We start from the raw sequence: 12,661 nt of genomic DNA on the forward strand, positions 1-12,661 counted from the left end.
TTTCACATGTGAGAGGTTAAGTGTGATACATTTAAGAACTGAAGCCAGAGTGATCCAGTATTTTGGATTACCCATATGGTTGTGTGAAATTGCAGCTTCAGGAAGGTGGGGTAATCATGAGGGAAGCATTGTGGTATCAACAACAGTGTGTTTGTCGCAGGAAAAGTGTCTATGGTAATTAAATGCCATCCCAATTTCTAACAATAACTTCAATAATTTATTCTAATATGCATTGTAAGTGGAAAGGGAATAAAATACAATAGAACACTCTTCCAGTTGGAAGGGAACCTACAGTGATTGTCCAGTCACCTGCCTGACCACTTGAGGGCTGGCCAAGCTCAAGCACGTTGTTAAGGGCACTGTCCAAATGCCTTTGAACACTGACAGACTGGGGCATCCACCACTTCTCTAGGAAGCCTGTTGCCGTGCTTGACCACTGTTTCTGTACAGAAATGCCTTCTAATGGCCAATCTAAAGCTCTCCTTCTGCAGCTGTGAACCATTCCCACATGTCCTGGCCCTGGATAGCAGGGAGGAGAGCTCAGCACCTCTCTGTGCCCTTCCCCTCCTCAGGAAGCTGCAGAGAGCAGTGGGGTCACCTCTCAGCCTCCCTTTCTCCAAACTGCACAAGCCCAAAGCCCTCAGCTGCTCCTCACAGGAAGTTGCTTCCAACCCTGCCAGCAGCTTTGTTTCCCTGCTTAGGACACATTCAAGGACCTTCACATCATTGCCCAGCTGCAGGGCCCAGGCTGAGGCTGCCCCAAGGCTGAGCCCAGCAGGATCATCCCCTCTGTGTGCCAGTTGTGCTGTGCTCAGTGCTCTGGGATGGGTTTTCCCTCAGGGCTGCCCGGGCACTGCTGACCCACACTGAGCCCAGTGCCAGCTGGCCCCACATCCCTCTGTGCTGCTGTCCAGCCACTTCATACTTGTGTCTGGCATTACCCCATCGCAGGATTGGAGTCCAGCATTTGGACTTGTTAATGTTCACCCCATTAGAAAGGGGAAAAAAAGAAAAATGGCTACAGAAAGAAGTAATTAAATGGGTCCAACTCAAGAAATAAGATGGGGGAGGCCATTTGAGAGCTACAAATCAAAGGTAAATTAAAAAGGAAAAAAATGTTACATTGAATAGTCAACAATAATCAACTCTGAAAATAGTGTAGGAAATCAAGAGAGACCAATGCATGACTGGCCACTCATGTAGCTACTGCAGCATTCCACAAAAACATAGAAGAAAAAAGTTCCAGGTGACTGAGGTGTTTGAGACTGAAATGCTTTAAGCCAGTTGATCTGAGGTGTTAAAAAATAATTCATGTCATGTACTGCAAGTGTGCTGTGGGAAAAGGTGAAGGAAAAGCTGAGAAGGGACTGGAATACTGACCTTTCATGTATCTCTCCTGCTTCACAGACAGAACTACATCTAGACCCCATGCCTTGCTCCCTTACACATGAATGGAGAGTTAACGAGTGTGTGAGGACACTTCTCCAGACACTTGGAAACCTAAGTGAATGTTCCACAGCCAAAAAGGAAAGCGCAGTTTTATGCAGCAAATCCACAGGGCTGTATTTGAGGTGTCCCTGTGTGCTCCCAGCAGCAGAGAGCGCTGTGTCCTCAGCAGCAGCTCCCCTTGGAAAGGCAGAGTTCATTCTCACCTTTTTCTGTGGCAAGCACGAAGGGAAAGCTGTGATGTTTCAGCCATTACACCCTTCCTCTCCATTGCCAAAGAATGTATTTTAAAATAATTTTTAAACAATTTTTTAACGATGCACCAAAGTTGTCATGGCAGCAAAACCCCAGATAAAATCTGCTAGTGAATTAGAAGATAGCAGTGGTTAGAAACACAGCCAGGACTATCTTGTGAATAAATTAAGTAAATACTTTAGGGGTGTAAAGAAATTAGAAAAGTCAGAGTAGACATAGCAGAAGGAAGAAGAAAGATTCAATTTTGAGTCACCGAGGGCTGCAAAGAAGAAATTCTGCAAGGTAAGGATTCCCACTGAGGAAAGCAACCTGAGAAAGAGGTTATAAAGGAAAAGTTGATAAAATATGTGTCAAAAGACTGTATCTGGCAAATCACTGAGAACAGGAGGAGAGGGATATTTCAGATAAAAATACTGTGTGAGGAAGTAGTGTGTGGTTTTATATTCTTGGATCCATTTCTTCAGAAATTTCTTGCAGCTGCTTCCAGGGGTGATTTCAGGGCAATAGATTCAGGGTAAGCATTCCTTATATGACAATGGTAAATAATAAATCAGGATTCTGTATGCTTTAACTAACATCCCCAGCATGTTCTCCAGTGTATCCAAAGGCATAAGATGTACCAATTTACCATAGGATCAACTCAGAGCTCCTGTTACAGGAGTAGCCAGGGCTGAAGTGTTTCCCAAGAAGCAGTGATGCAGTCAGAGAACACAGATCTGAAACCCAAGGGTTTGGGACAAAGTCCACGCAATTAAATTCCACCAGTCCCCTGCTGGTTATATATTCTCCCCGAGGAAAAGTCCCTCAACAAATTTCACCCATGCATCAGAAAAAAAATGGATTTAAAATAACTTACTTCCTTCAAAAAAACTGGAGTTCTGGAAGTGCAAGTGACTTCTGGAACCCTCAAGAAGAATGTTTCCAAATACCCATCTGACATTCAGGCATGCCAAATTCCCATACAAACATCAGCAAGAATATTTTAATTCTAGCATGAATGCAATTTAATTCTAGAAAGTTTGGTCAAGAAACTTTCCAAGTCCCTGAAGATGAAAACCATAGCAATTCAAGAGAAAAATATTCTAGTAAATCAAAAACATTTGCTAGCAGGGAAGAATACATGGATTTATGAGATTTCTTTTACAAGATTTGCTGCTTCAACAAAGTTTGCTGCTTCAAAGATTCATTTGTCTTAGCTAAATAAAAGTGTGCCTTCCTTAGACAAAGGCCTATTTGAAGTCAGGGACAGTAAAGGGAAGCTGAAGTCAGCCTGTAGACTCATGTTTGTGTTTCACCATGAGTTTCTGCTAAAGATCATGTAGCTTTCCTGCAGACATCATTTTTTGCCTGTTTCTCAGATTATCTGGGCTGGATTTTTTTAGTTCCAGCAGTTGTATGGGAGATGGGGACAACAGCACGAGCTGGATGGCTTCTCTCATTACCTGACCTCCGTGATTACTGACACACACGTGCATTTTGCATTAGGAAACCAAAGCCAAGAGTTTGTCGAGGGCCTGGTGGGCAAAGTAAAACAAGCACATTTTTTTACTGGAGTCATGCACTAGATACAAGTTTCACTGCTAAAGGAAAGCACAGAAGAGCCAGGACACAGCCAGCAAAAACTTTCAAGTCAGTATGTGTCTTTCCCAAAGAGAAGGGTTATTGTGTAGGCCTCATAACGAGTATTTCACCCCACGGATATGCTGGAACTGACCTGTCCTGTACCCTGTAATTCGGACACTGGATGGTTCTCACCAACTTTGCTTTGCTTCTCCTCATGCCCAGCAGGAAGAGCCCTGCACAGGCAGAACTATTTAACTAGCTGGACCAGATTCCCAGCTGGTGACAAATAGCTGGAAATCTTTCCCCAAGGACTTTTCATCCAAATTGCATTCAGTGAATTGCATTCTGACTTGGGCAGAAAGAATCAGGGCTTCCCAAGGACACCTTGGCAGATTTGTCCACCACCCAGCTCAGAGACTGGCATCAAACTGGGAGCTGAATGTTTCTCTTTTCTTTCATGGGGTTCATACCAAGACAGAAGAGTCAATTCACATCCTTTGATATCAGGAGAGCCACATTTAGATTTATCAATATTGTATTCCACAAGCTCATGATCCTTAGGACCTCCCTTTGGACTGTAGGCTTAGACGAAACAAGGGTGAGACGTGAGCCCTAATTTAGCTTTGCCTCACATCCAGCCATCGCGTTGGCTTTTTCCTGATACAGACAGGGTTTGGCTCACCCTTTATGTAGTGTTATGGATAAGAAATACCCAGTCTGAAGTAATTTCTGTTCACAGTCTTTTGGAGAATAAAATAAACAAGTTCGCCACACAACAAAGAAGTCTGTGTGTGCCCATGAACAAGTAATTGTGTTTGCTTCAAAAGAGCTAAAAAAAGGTGGGGAACTTCCCTAGCCCTTGTGTTCTTGTTTGTGACACCCATGCTTTCCTGGGTGAGTAGATTTACTAGTTACTCACTTCCTCTTCTCCCACTTGTAGCTATTAAGAGAAGGTGGTTTTGCTATTCATTGTGAGGTGCTTTGTTCCCTCAGTTTTCACAGCTCTCACAGCCATATTTTGTTTTCCATGCTCAGGTTTAAAACATGTAATTCCCAGCTGCATCTTTATGACTAAAGTAAACACTTGGGCCCAGGGTGTGTTCTCAGCAGTTAATCCCTCTGTCCCGCTCTCCATGGCACAGTTATTAATTTGGTCTTTCACTCTTCCGTGTGCATGTTTTGGCACTACATGCCCCAAATGGCAGATGAACCTTCCTGGTTAGTGCTCAGATGTCCCCATGGCCCCTTTCTACAGCCTTTTACTATCTACGCCATCACTTGACCAAGACTTCAAATTTTAGTTGTCTTGCTAGCTCTGGAAGGCCCTGGTAGAACAAAAACATTCAGTAATTACGGGATGGACACAAAATAGCACTGATGTGTATTGCTACCCCTGGAAGAGCTGCTGTTTGTCATCTGAGTCATGATATGTGGCCATGTGGGATGTCCCAGATGGCTTTACTTAAAAAAACGCATCTCTTCAACCACCTTCAGGGAGGAACTGGGCACATAGTGTCTCAGGACTGAGATGGGATGGAAGAGGAATCAGAACCAGAGATTTCAGCTGAGGAAAGCTAGAGTAGATCTGCTTTCCCTTTGTGGGGAGAGACTGACCCAAATTCTCTCCAAAGAGATTAAGTTCTCACAACAAGGAATAGAAAACTCTGCTTAAAAAATTGAAACACACAATACAGTCAGTAGACAAAGGCCAATGCAACAAAACTGGAAGACAAAGAGTTCCTACAAGACAGCCCTACACAACCTCTGACCATATACTTCAAAAATTACTTTACCTCAAAGGTGACAAAATGCAGCCCAAACCAGGTTTGGAAACTAATTCCTGAAGGACACTGAAAGTACTGGCAAATGAAAATGTCAGTGTGAATCCAGTCTTAGAAGTAACATCTTAGAGCAGAACCCTTCTTTTCTTCTTCTTCTTTTTTTTTCCTTTTTAATTGCTCTAATTTGCAGAAGGCTAACATTCATGATTTTTCATAGAAATTTATCGTAGCCTATGTAAAGCAGAGATAGCTGCTGGCTGTCTATACACTGATTTGCCAACCATTTCCCAAAGGACATCATAGCATATTCCTCATTTCTGAATTTTTCCCCGATAGTTCCCAGTAATCTGACTTCCAGCATCATCTTAAGTACTCTATATTTCTTGCATACGGATTTCAGCCACTTTAATGTGTTCTCTTATTGCTTAAGATCCTAAGACCTAAACTGGTTTAATTGAACAGTTGAAACAGGGAGTGTCAGGCCCAGCATGGATGGGAGACCTCTGTATACTCAGGGTAAATCCAACACTTTTGGGACAGCTCCTCCCTTCTGAGTACACAGGAGCATCTGTGATGCTCTGTGAAGTGTCAGAGTAAGTGCACACCTAAGTGCAGTTCTTCTGGTAATGCCCAGACAAGTGTGAAAAAAGGAAAAATCTTCAAATTCTACACCCAGGTGCTTTTCTGAACAGAAAGATCACGGAACCTTGACAAAGGGTAACCTTTTGAGATTCTCTTATGAGCTGCTACTTCAAATCTTTACCTGTGTCATCTTGGAGGGGCATTTACTAAAAGTTGTGTCCAGACCTGGATCCAGCCACGATGAGAGATCAAAGAGGAGCACAGCTGCAGATTCCTGCCTCTGATTAACCACTCTGGAACAGGAGTTATGCACTCTTGTGACTTTGCAGGTTTATACCAGGGCAAAGACTCCCTCCATTTTCTTCAAAAAGAGGAAATAGGGAGTAGAAATCAGCTGTAGTCATGCAAGTTTGCTCAACACTCATGAATGGCTTTAAAAATTCACAGACATCTGTCCAACCTACACTGAAGCACCCACAGCACACTGTGACCTGCACCCCCTGTGCAACCAAGCACCCTTTGCATTCCTCAGGGCATTGAGATTTACAAAGGCCCAGGCTCAGAAAAGCTGAAATGTGACACAGAGAGCTGTGCTCAGTGATCTTCATCAGCTGTGCTCCAGATACTGCCTAGAACAACGCCTTATCCAGGATACTTACTTCCCATAGCCAAGGAAATGCTGACAAGGATTGTCACAAAGGCAAATATGAGCTACAACTTGTAGTAAAGAGGATTCCTGAAAAAACTGATAGAGAAGCTGCAAACAGCTCCTTTGTGTCTCCCTGCCATCAGCTGTTCCCATCCAGCCTGGGCACAGCTGAGAATTCAGACCAAAGAATTAGTCAAATTAATAGCATGTACATTTTTTAAACAAAGTAATCTCTGTTCATGGGAAGAGCAGAGATAAGTATGTGAGATTTCCTCCTGCAGACAGCTTTAAAGGTAAATACTGTGATCATCTTTTTAGAAAGAGCAAAGTATCAGGATGACATGGTGACAGTAAAATGCCATATGTTCTTCACCCACTAGAGACAAACTAGAAATTGACTTTTAAAAAGTTTTACTCCTCTACATTTGCATGATTGTCATTGATATACCTGTAAAATTGAACAAAATTGAATTATATTATTTGATACACTCTTTTTTTTTTTTTAATGGACTGAGAGTTATTGGCAGCATGGAACACTTCCCATTTAGAAGAAACATGGGAAGGCAGATCCTGTTAACACACCATTCCATGAACTTCAATTTGTTGCAGAAATTATTTTTGTTAAAGTCTTTATTAGTGAGGAGAAAAATCTCAAATTATTGAACAGCACTGAACTGTTTTATTTTCTCATCGGGATGGGGCAATTTTCAAAAACACCAGGGGCAATTTGGAACAACAACACTCCAGAGTGGCAATGCTGAAGAGAGGGAGAACATTAAAATGACAAAAAGGTAAATATTTAAATACATGTGAGGCAGTAGGTGACTATGGTGGGAGTGTAAAGCCAGGGTGGGGAAGGAGGGCACTCTTAAAGGCCAAATTCAGCCTGGCCAAGCTGATTTCCTGAGGCGCTCTGAGCACTGGGCAGTCTTTTGTAGTTGCTTCTGAGCAAGGAATTTATTTGCTGCCCCCATTGCCTTCAGAAGGAGCCCGTTTCCCTCCACTGTCTGCAGGAGGAATCCACGGAGATAAGGTAACTGGGCTGAAGTGGACTTTTGCAGGTATTCCCCATGGACTCCAGATTTTAGAAGAGAAAGTGAGAATACACCATTCATCCTGGGAGAAGGGAAGAATATGGAAGCCCTTGGTGCTCAGTAATCTGCTGGGCACAGTGTTGGGGTTGCAGCTGCTCCTTTCAGATGCTAATGTTCTCTGAAGTAAGTTAACTTGCTTGTGATAGCTTTATTTCTTCCATTACAGAAAAGATGAACACACTGACTAAGGGGGGGATCCAAATCCAGCCCTCAAATTCTAGGAAAAAGGCTTGAAATCCCCTCTGCAATGGGTTCAGCTCCACACATATTGCAGCCTGGAGAGCAAACCCTTGGAAGAAGCACTCCATGTTCATTACAATGTGGACATTTTCCTGACGGAGAACAGCAGTTACATTCAGTTTTTCTGGTTTTTTTTTTAATGTAGGGCTTTTTTTTGATCACAAGATGAAGGATGAATTCCCATGTGCTATGTGGGAATTAAGGCTCCTTTTGCACTTCCCATCAGAGTTAAGACTCTGGCCTGGTGTCAAAACATCCCTTCCTCTTTGAAAAATGCTATGTCAGTATGTAGCTGATTTTTGCTTCAGTGTGCTGTAAACCTCATGGCATGCTGAGGTATCCGTGTTATTCCCACTCTAAATTCAGGTACTTTAAAATATTTTTATAGTGCTATTCTCTTTCTTTGAATACTTTAATACACTAGAGAGCTAAGAGGTGGTGTTCCACATTTCCCCTCACCCTGGATTTGCACCAGTTTAATCCCATGGGGAGTACTTTTGACCTATGCAGCTGAGGTCAGCTGCAATGTAAGGAATTATGTGGAAGCAGCTGTGGAGTGAAACATGAGAGCTCTTCAGCGTGGGATCTCATACCAAACTAGCCCTTGTTGTAAAACTACTAATGGAAGCTAATCTCTGAGTTGTTTTGGGGTGGGGTGTTTTTTCCAGAGAGAAAGTGATTAAATCCAAACTTTTCATTCCTTGAGCTTGAAAACAGGGAGATTGTTTTATTTCTGAATTGAAACAGTCCCTTTAACGAAAGCACATTTTGCTTTTATAAATGCTGTCTCATAACTCCATGTAACCCTTTTTCTTCCTCCCGTGGGTTTCCTAGGTCTGGGTTTAGAGCAAGGTGCGTAAAGTCAAGTATTACCACAAAAATGAAAGAATTATATGAAAAGTGCTTATCATTCATATCTGAAGGAGCTGTGATATTCACATCCTGTGGTGTACTGAAGTTTGTAAAGTATGTTTTATTTTTGTAAAAATATTTCCATAAAGTCTGCTCTGTGCACAAATTGTCGCCTGGCTTACCATTCGCCATTGGAATTGCTGGGTAGTCCTGCTGCATTGCCACAGGCAGTTTACAATATTTGCATTGTTCTGTATCCACATAAAAATGAAGCTTTTAAAAGTAACCTGCATACCAGTTAAACCTGGTGTTTATTTACAGTTCTGATTATACAGTGTCCAAAGAGGACATTCCAGGGAGGCTGTGGCTGTAACACATTAAATAGACATTGGGCAGAGGACTCCTCGGGATGCATCAGCAGTCAGGTTTTAGAGGGTTTAGAGGATTATTTAATGGAAAGCTTGTTTTATGTCATTTTCTTCGCTCTTCTCCTGCCATAAGGAAAACTCTGCATCTCAATGCCTTGTATAGATTTTCTTTAATGCCAAATTGTCTTCCAAGTGTGCACAGATACAACACAGACATTTTGCTGCCGAGTTAGAAACAGTGCAGTAGATGAGTTAAACAAAGTTTTGATGTGATATTAGGAAGAAATTCTTTGCCGCGAGGGTGGTGAGGCCCTGACACAAGTCGCCCAGAGAAGCTGTGGATGCCTCATCCCTGGCATTGCTCAAGGCCAGGATGGATGGAGCTTTGAGCAACCTGGTCCAGTGGGAAGTATCCTTGACCGTGGCAACAGGGGTGGAATGAGATGAGCTTTAACGTCCTTTACAGCCCAAGCCATTCCGTAATTTTATGACTCTGTGGAAGTGATAACTGGATCAAGGCACAGGCCAGGAGCAGGTGGTCCCTGCAGCCAAGCAAAAGGGTACGTGGTTACCTCGAAATTAACACAGCGGGCGACAGAACCCCGTTGTCGCCTGCCGCGCCCCGCAGGCCAGGGCCAGAGCCGTGAGGGGCCAGAGCCGTGAGGGGCCAGAGCCGTGAGGGGCCAGATCCGTGAGGGGCACAGCCGTGAGGGGCACGGCCGTGAGGGGCAAGAGCCGTGAGGGGCACGGCCGTGAGGGGCACGAGCCGTGAGGGGCACGGCCGTGAGGGGCACGAGCCGTGAGGGGCACGGCCGTGACGGGCACTCCCGGGGCACACACGGCAGCCCGGGCCGCCCCGCGGCCGTGACGGACAGGGCCGAGCCCCGTGAGGGCGGGCGCGGCGGGAGGCGGTGCTGCAGAAATGGCCGGCGCTGAGCGGGGCCGCGGTAGGGGCTAGAGGCGGGCATGGGCGGTGCCGGCTCCGTGATGCGGCTCGGCGCCGCCGCGCTGCCGCGGGATCGCTCCTTCCGCTGCCTCCCCGCTCGGGACGAGCGCTGGGAAGCGCCGCCGCGGGCCGGGGCCATGTTGGGCGGCGGGGCCAGGGCGGCCAAGCCGTCCTTCGTGTCCTACATCAGCCCGGAGGTGTGAGGCAGGGCGGGGCGGGGGCAGCCCGGCCGGGGCTCGGGCAGCGGGGCGGCGGGAGCGGGGCCGGGGCCAGGGCTGCTGCCAGGGGCTGCGGGGCTCAACCTGCCTGGGCTGCCCCGAGGGTCAGCGCCGTGAAAAGAGCTTAAAAAAATAGAGCTGGCAGGTTGCGGAGTTGTTTCTGTAAGCGGTGGCCAGATGTCGGGCTGCGGCTGCTCGGCCCGTAAGGTGGGACTTTCCGAACCTGTTGTTCTTATTGTCCCTGAACAGCATCACTTCGCGTTCTGTTCGGTGAGCTCCGTGCTCTCAGTTCCGCCGCTGGAGAGCTCTGGATATCCTTCCTTAACATCTCGATGTTGAGTTCTTGGCTGTGTGTATCTTGCTGTGTGTATCTTTCGTATTGTTCTGCCTTTCAATTGTTTCTCGAAACTTGCGTTGACGGTTTGATCAAAGTGACCTAAGGCTCAGTTTACTGAGGTCATCTTGTCAGCACATGGTATTAGGTCAGTATTGTTATTCTGTATTCCTCCATTCTTATTCCTGGTAAACAGCTGTTTTCTAGGAAAAACATTTCATGAATATGAGCCATAAGTGTTGGGTTTTCTTCCCCTGCTAGTTCTTTGTAATCTGTGTCAAACTGATTTGTCTTAATCGTTAATTCTCTTGAGAACTTCTTAAGGAAGAGATTTTTGTCTGTCTTGCTAGTTAGTGCCGACTCTGTCACTGATAGGATCTTGGTGAATCTGCTGTTTTTTATTTTCCACCAGATCTGAAAGATCAGAGTTGTTTTGGCTAAACTCAGCTAAGGTATTTAAAACTTTTGTCCTTATTTTTTGAATACGTGAAAACAGATGTAAATGATAGGTACAAATATTTCTGGAGTCAGCAAATATATCCCTGTTTGAGGTCACTTTTTCACCTTTGGAAAGTACCTTGTACAAATATACAAGGAACTGAATTTTGTGAAGGTAACAGCTTCATTTGTTGGACTTACTGCAAGACATTTCACCATATAAATGAGTATGGTGTATGACTAAAGCTTGCTAGAAAAAATGGCTGGTGGTAAAGAGGTACATGTCAAATATATTCATACTGCAGCAAGATCCCAAATAATAAAGAGTACTTTGATTTTAAATGCAGTGCTGTAACGCTTCAAATATGATCCTGATGGCTGCAGGAAGAGTAACAAAGGTATTTAACACTGGAAGATGAGGCTCTTGATGAAATATCCTCATTCACTAGACATTGTACATATTCATGCTGCTTTTAAGCCTCTCAATTTTTCACTTGAATGTAAGAATTTTGTGCACTCTTGCAGCAGAAACTTCGTGTTATAGATGTGACTTCTGCCACAGAATGGGTGTCTCTTTTGCACCCTCTAAGACACAGTGAAACTTAGGTCTGATGTGATTAGCAAGTAAAGCAAGTTTTGACTCTGCTATTGACAGCCTATGCCTTAATGGTTACACAGGAAACTGAAGACTTAAGTGGATTTTATGATGATTAAAAAGAAAATTTCAGATATGTGGCGAAACCAGTGAGGCTATTCTTGTGTTTAGAAAAAGCATGTTGATTAAATATCCTAAAGTAAGCAGAAGTGAGCATCTCCCACGGAACTGCATGCACCAAAGAAAAATAACTCTCTGAACACAGGTTTCCTGTACAAGTTAACTCATGTGTTTGAGGTTTAAAAGTGGAACTAGACTGATAAAGCAGTGGAGATTTCCAATTCCTCTTATGTGGAACACATTTTGGTCAACTGGGAGCTTTCATCAAGGTGTTGTAGTTTCCATTTGCTCAGGGAGGAAGTATTGGCAACAGGTGTGGTGCTTCTTCTGGCAAGCCCTGTCAGAGGGTGGGAAACAGCAGTTCAGGGGCTTGATGAGCTTGAGGCTTCAGCTGTGTGGGACTGGAGTTAATCCATGAATTTACAGAGCCTTTCCTTGAATCTCCTTGTACTTCCAACCTGAGGCAAGATTTCCAGTCAACCACTGTGCAGTACAGAGTGATATAGTAGTGTTGTGCTGTAGCTCCCCATGCTTGCGGCCTCCAGCTTCTGTGGTCTTGTCCTGGTTTCCTTGGGAAGTTGTTTTAAGACCTTAAACTGCTGCTTCCAGGTTAGGGGAGCCCTAGAATAGGGAAATTAGCAGGCAGAGTTGAGGTTTGGTTTAGCCCTGCCTTGTTTAGTCCATGGTCAGATACCTGAGGACACAGTAGGCAATATTCTGAAAAATAAAATTAAGTCAACTTTAAGCCGCTTTGTGCATTTATTTGAATATGAAAAGAAACAGGAACTCTATTCATGTTAATATATGACCAGATGCAAGCAAGGAGTGAAAAGAAAATGCTGTTTATTAAAGGAACAGAAGTAATTTCTGCTGTGAAACCCCAGAATGTCTGGAAAAGCAGTGTTTGTAACATCTGACTAAATATAACCTAGTTGTGCTCTGCTGTATGGAACCGCAGATCAATCAATGGTCTGTTGAGAGTGAGACCATAGGATGTTGATATTAATGACACACTTCCCCTCAGGACAGACTTGGCTACCCTGCAGGAAGTGGGGTGAATACTAGGGTATAAAGTCAATGTTTTGACATTTCAGATCATAGACTTAGAATATTTGTCTGTGGAGACAGTCAAACCCATGAATTACTTCATGATTTCTAGCTCTTTTAAACTTTGAAAACT

The 12,661-nt window shown here is 44.2% G+C and overlaps 1 protein-coding gene across 4 annotated transcripts in view; it reads left to right on the forward strand.

Moving 5' to 3' along the window:
• Positions 1 to 9,262: 9,262 nt before the first annotated feature.
• Positions 9,263 to 12,661, forward strand: part of MTMR12 (myotubularin related protein 12) — a 33,269-nt gene continuing 29,870 nt past the window's right edge. The window contains exon 1 of one of the 4 annotated variants that reach the window (XM_085043537.1): positions 9,263 to 9,390. Coding sequence is in view for 2 of the 4 variants with exons in the window: in XM_085043534.1 (XP_084899660.1) it covers positions 9,818 to 9,973 (156 nt within the window). In the remaining 2 variants the exon portion in view is untranslated. Of the gene's footprint in view, positions 9,391 to 9,802; positions 9,974 to 10,082; positions 10,202 to 10,236; positions 10,477 to 12,661 lie in introns of those variants that run through there. The other 3 variants (XM_085043534.1, XM_085043536.1, XM_085043538.1) reach the window with 3 other exon arrangements.

Source organism: Lichenostomus cassidix, chromosome Z (assembly GCF_008360975.1).
Source record: "Lichenostomus cassidix isolate B80296 chromosome Z, HeHo_3.0, whole genome shotgun sequence".
NCBI lineage: Eukaryota > Metazoa > Chordata > Aves > Passeriformes > Meliphagidae > Lichenostomus > Lichenostomus cassidix.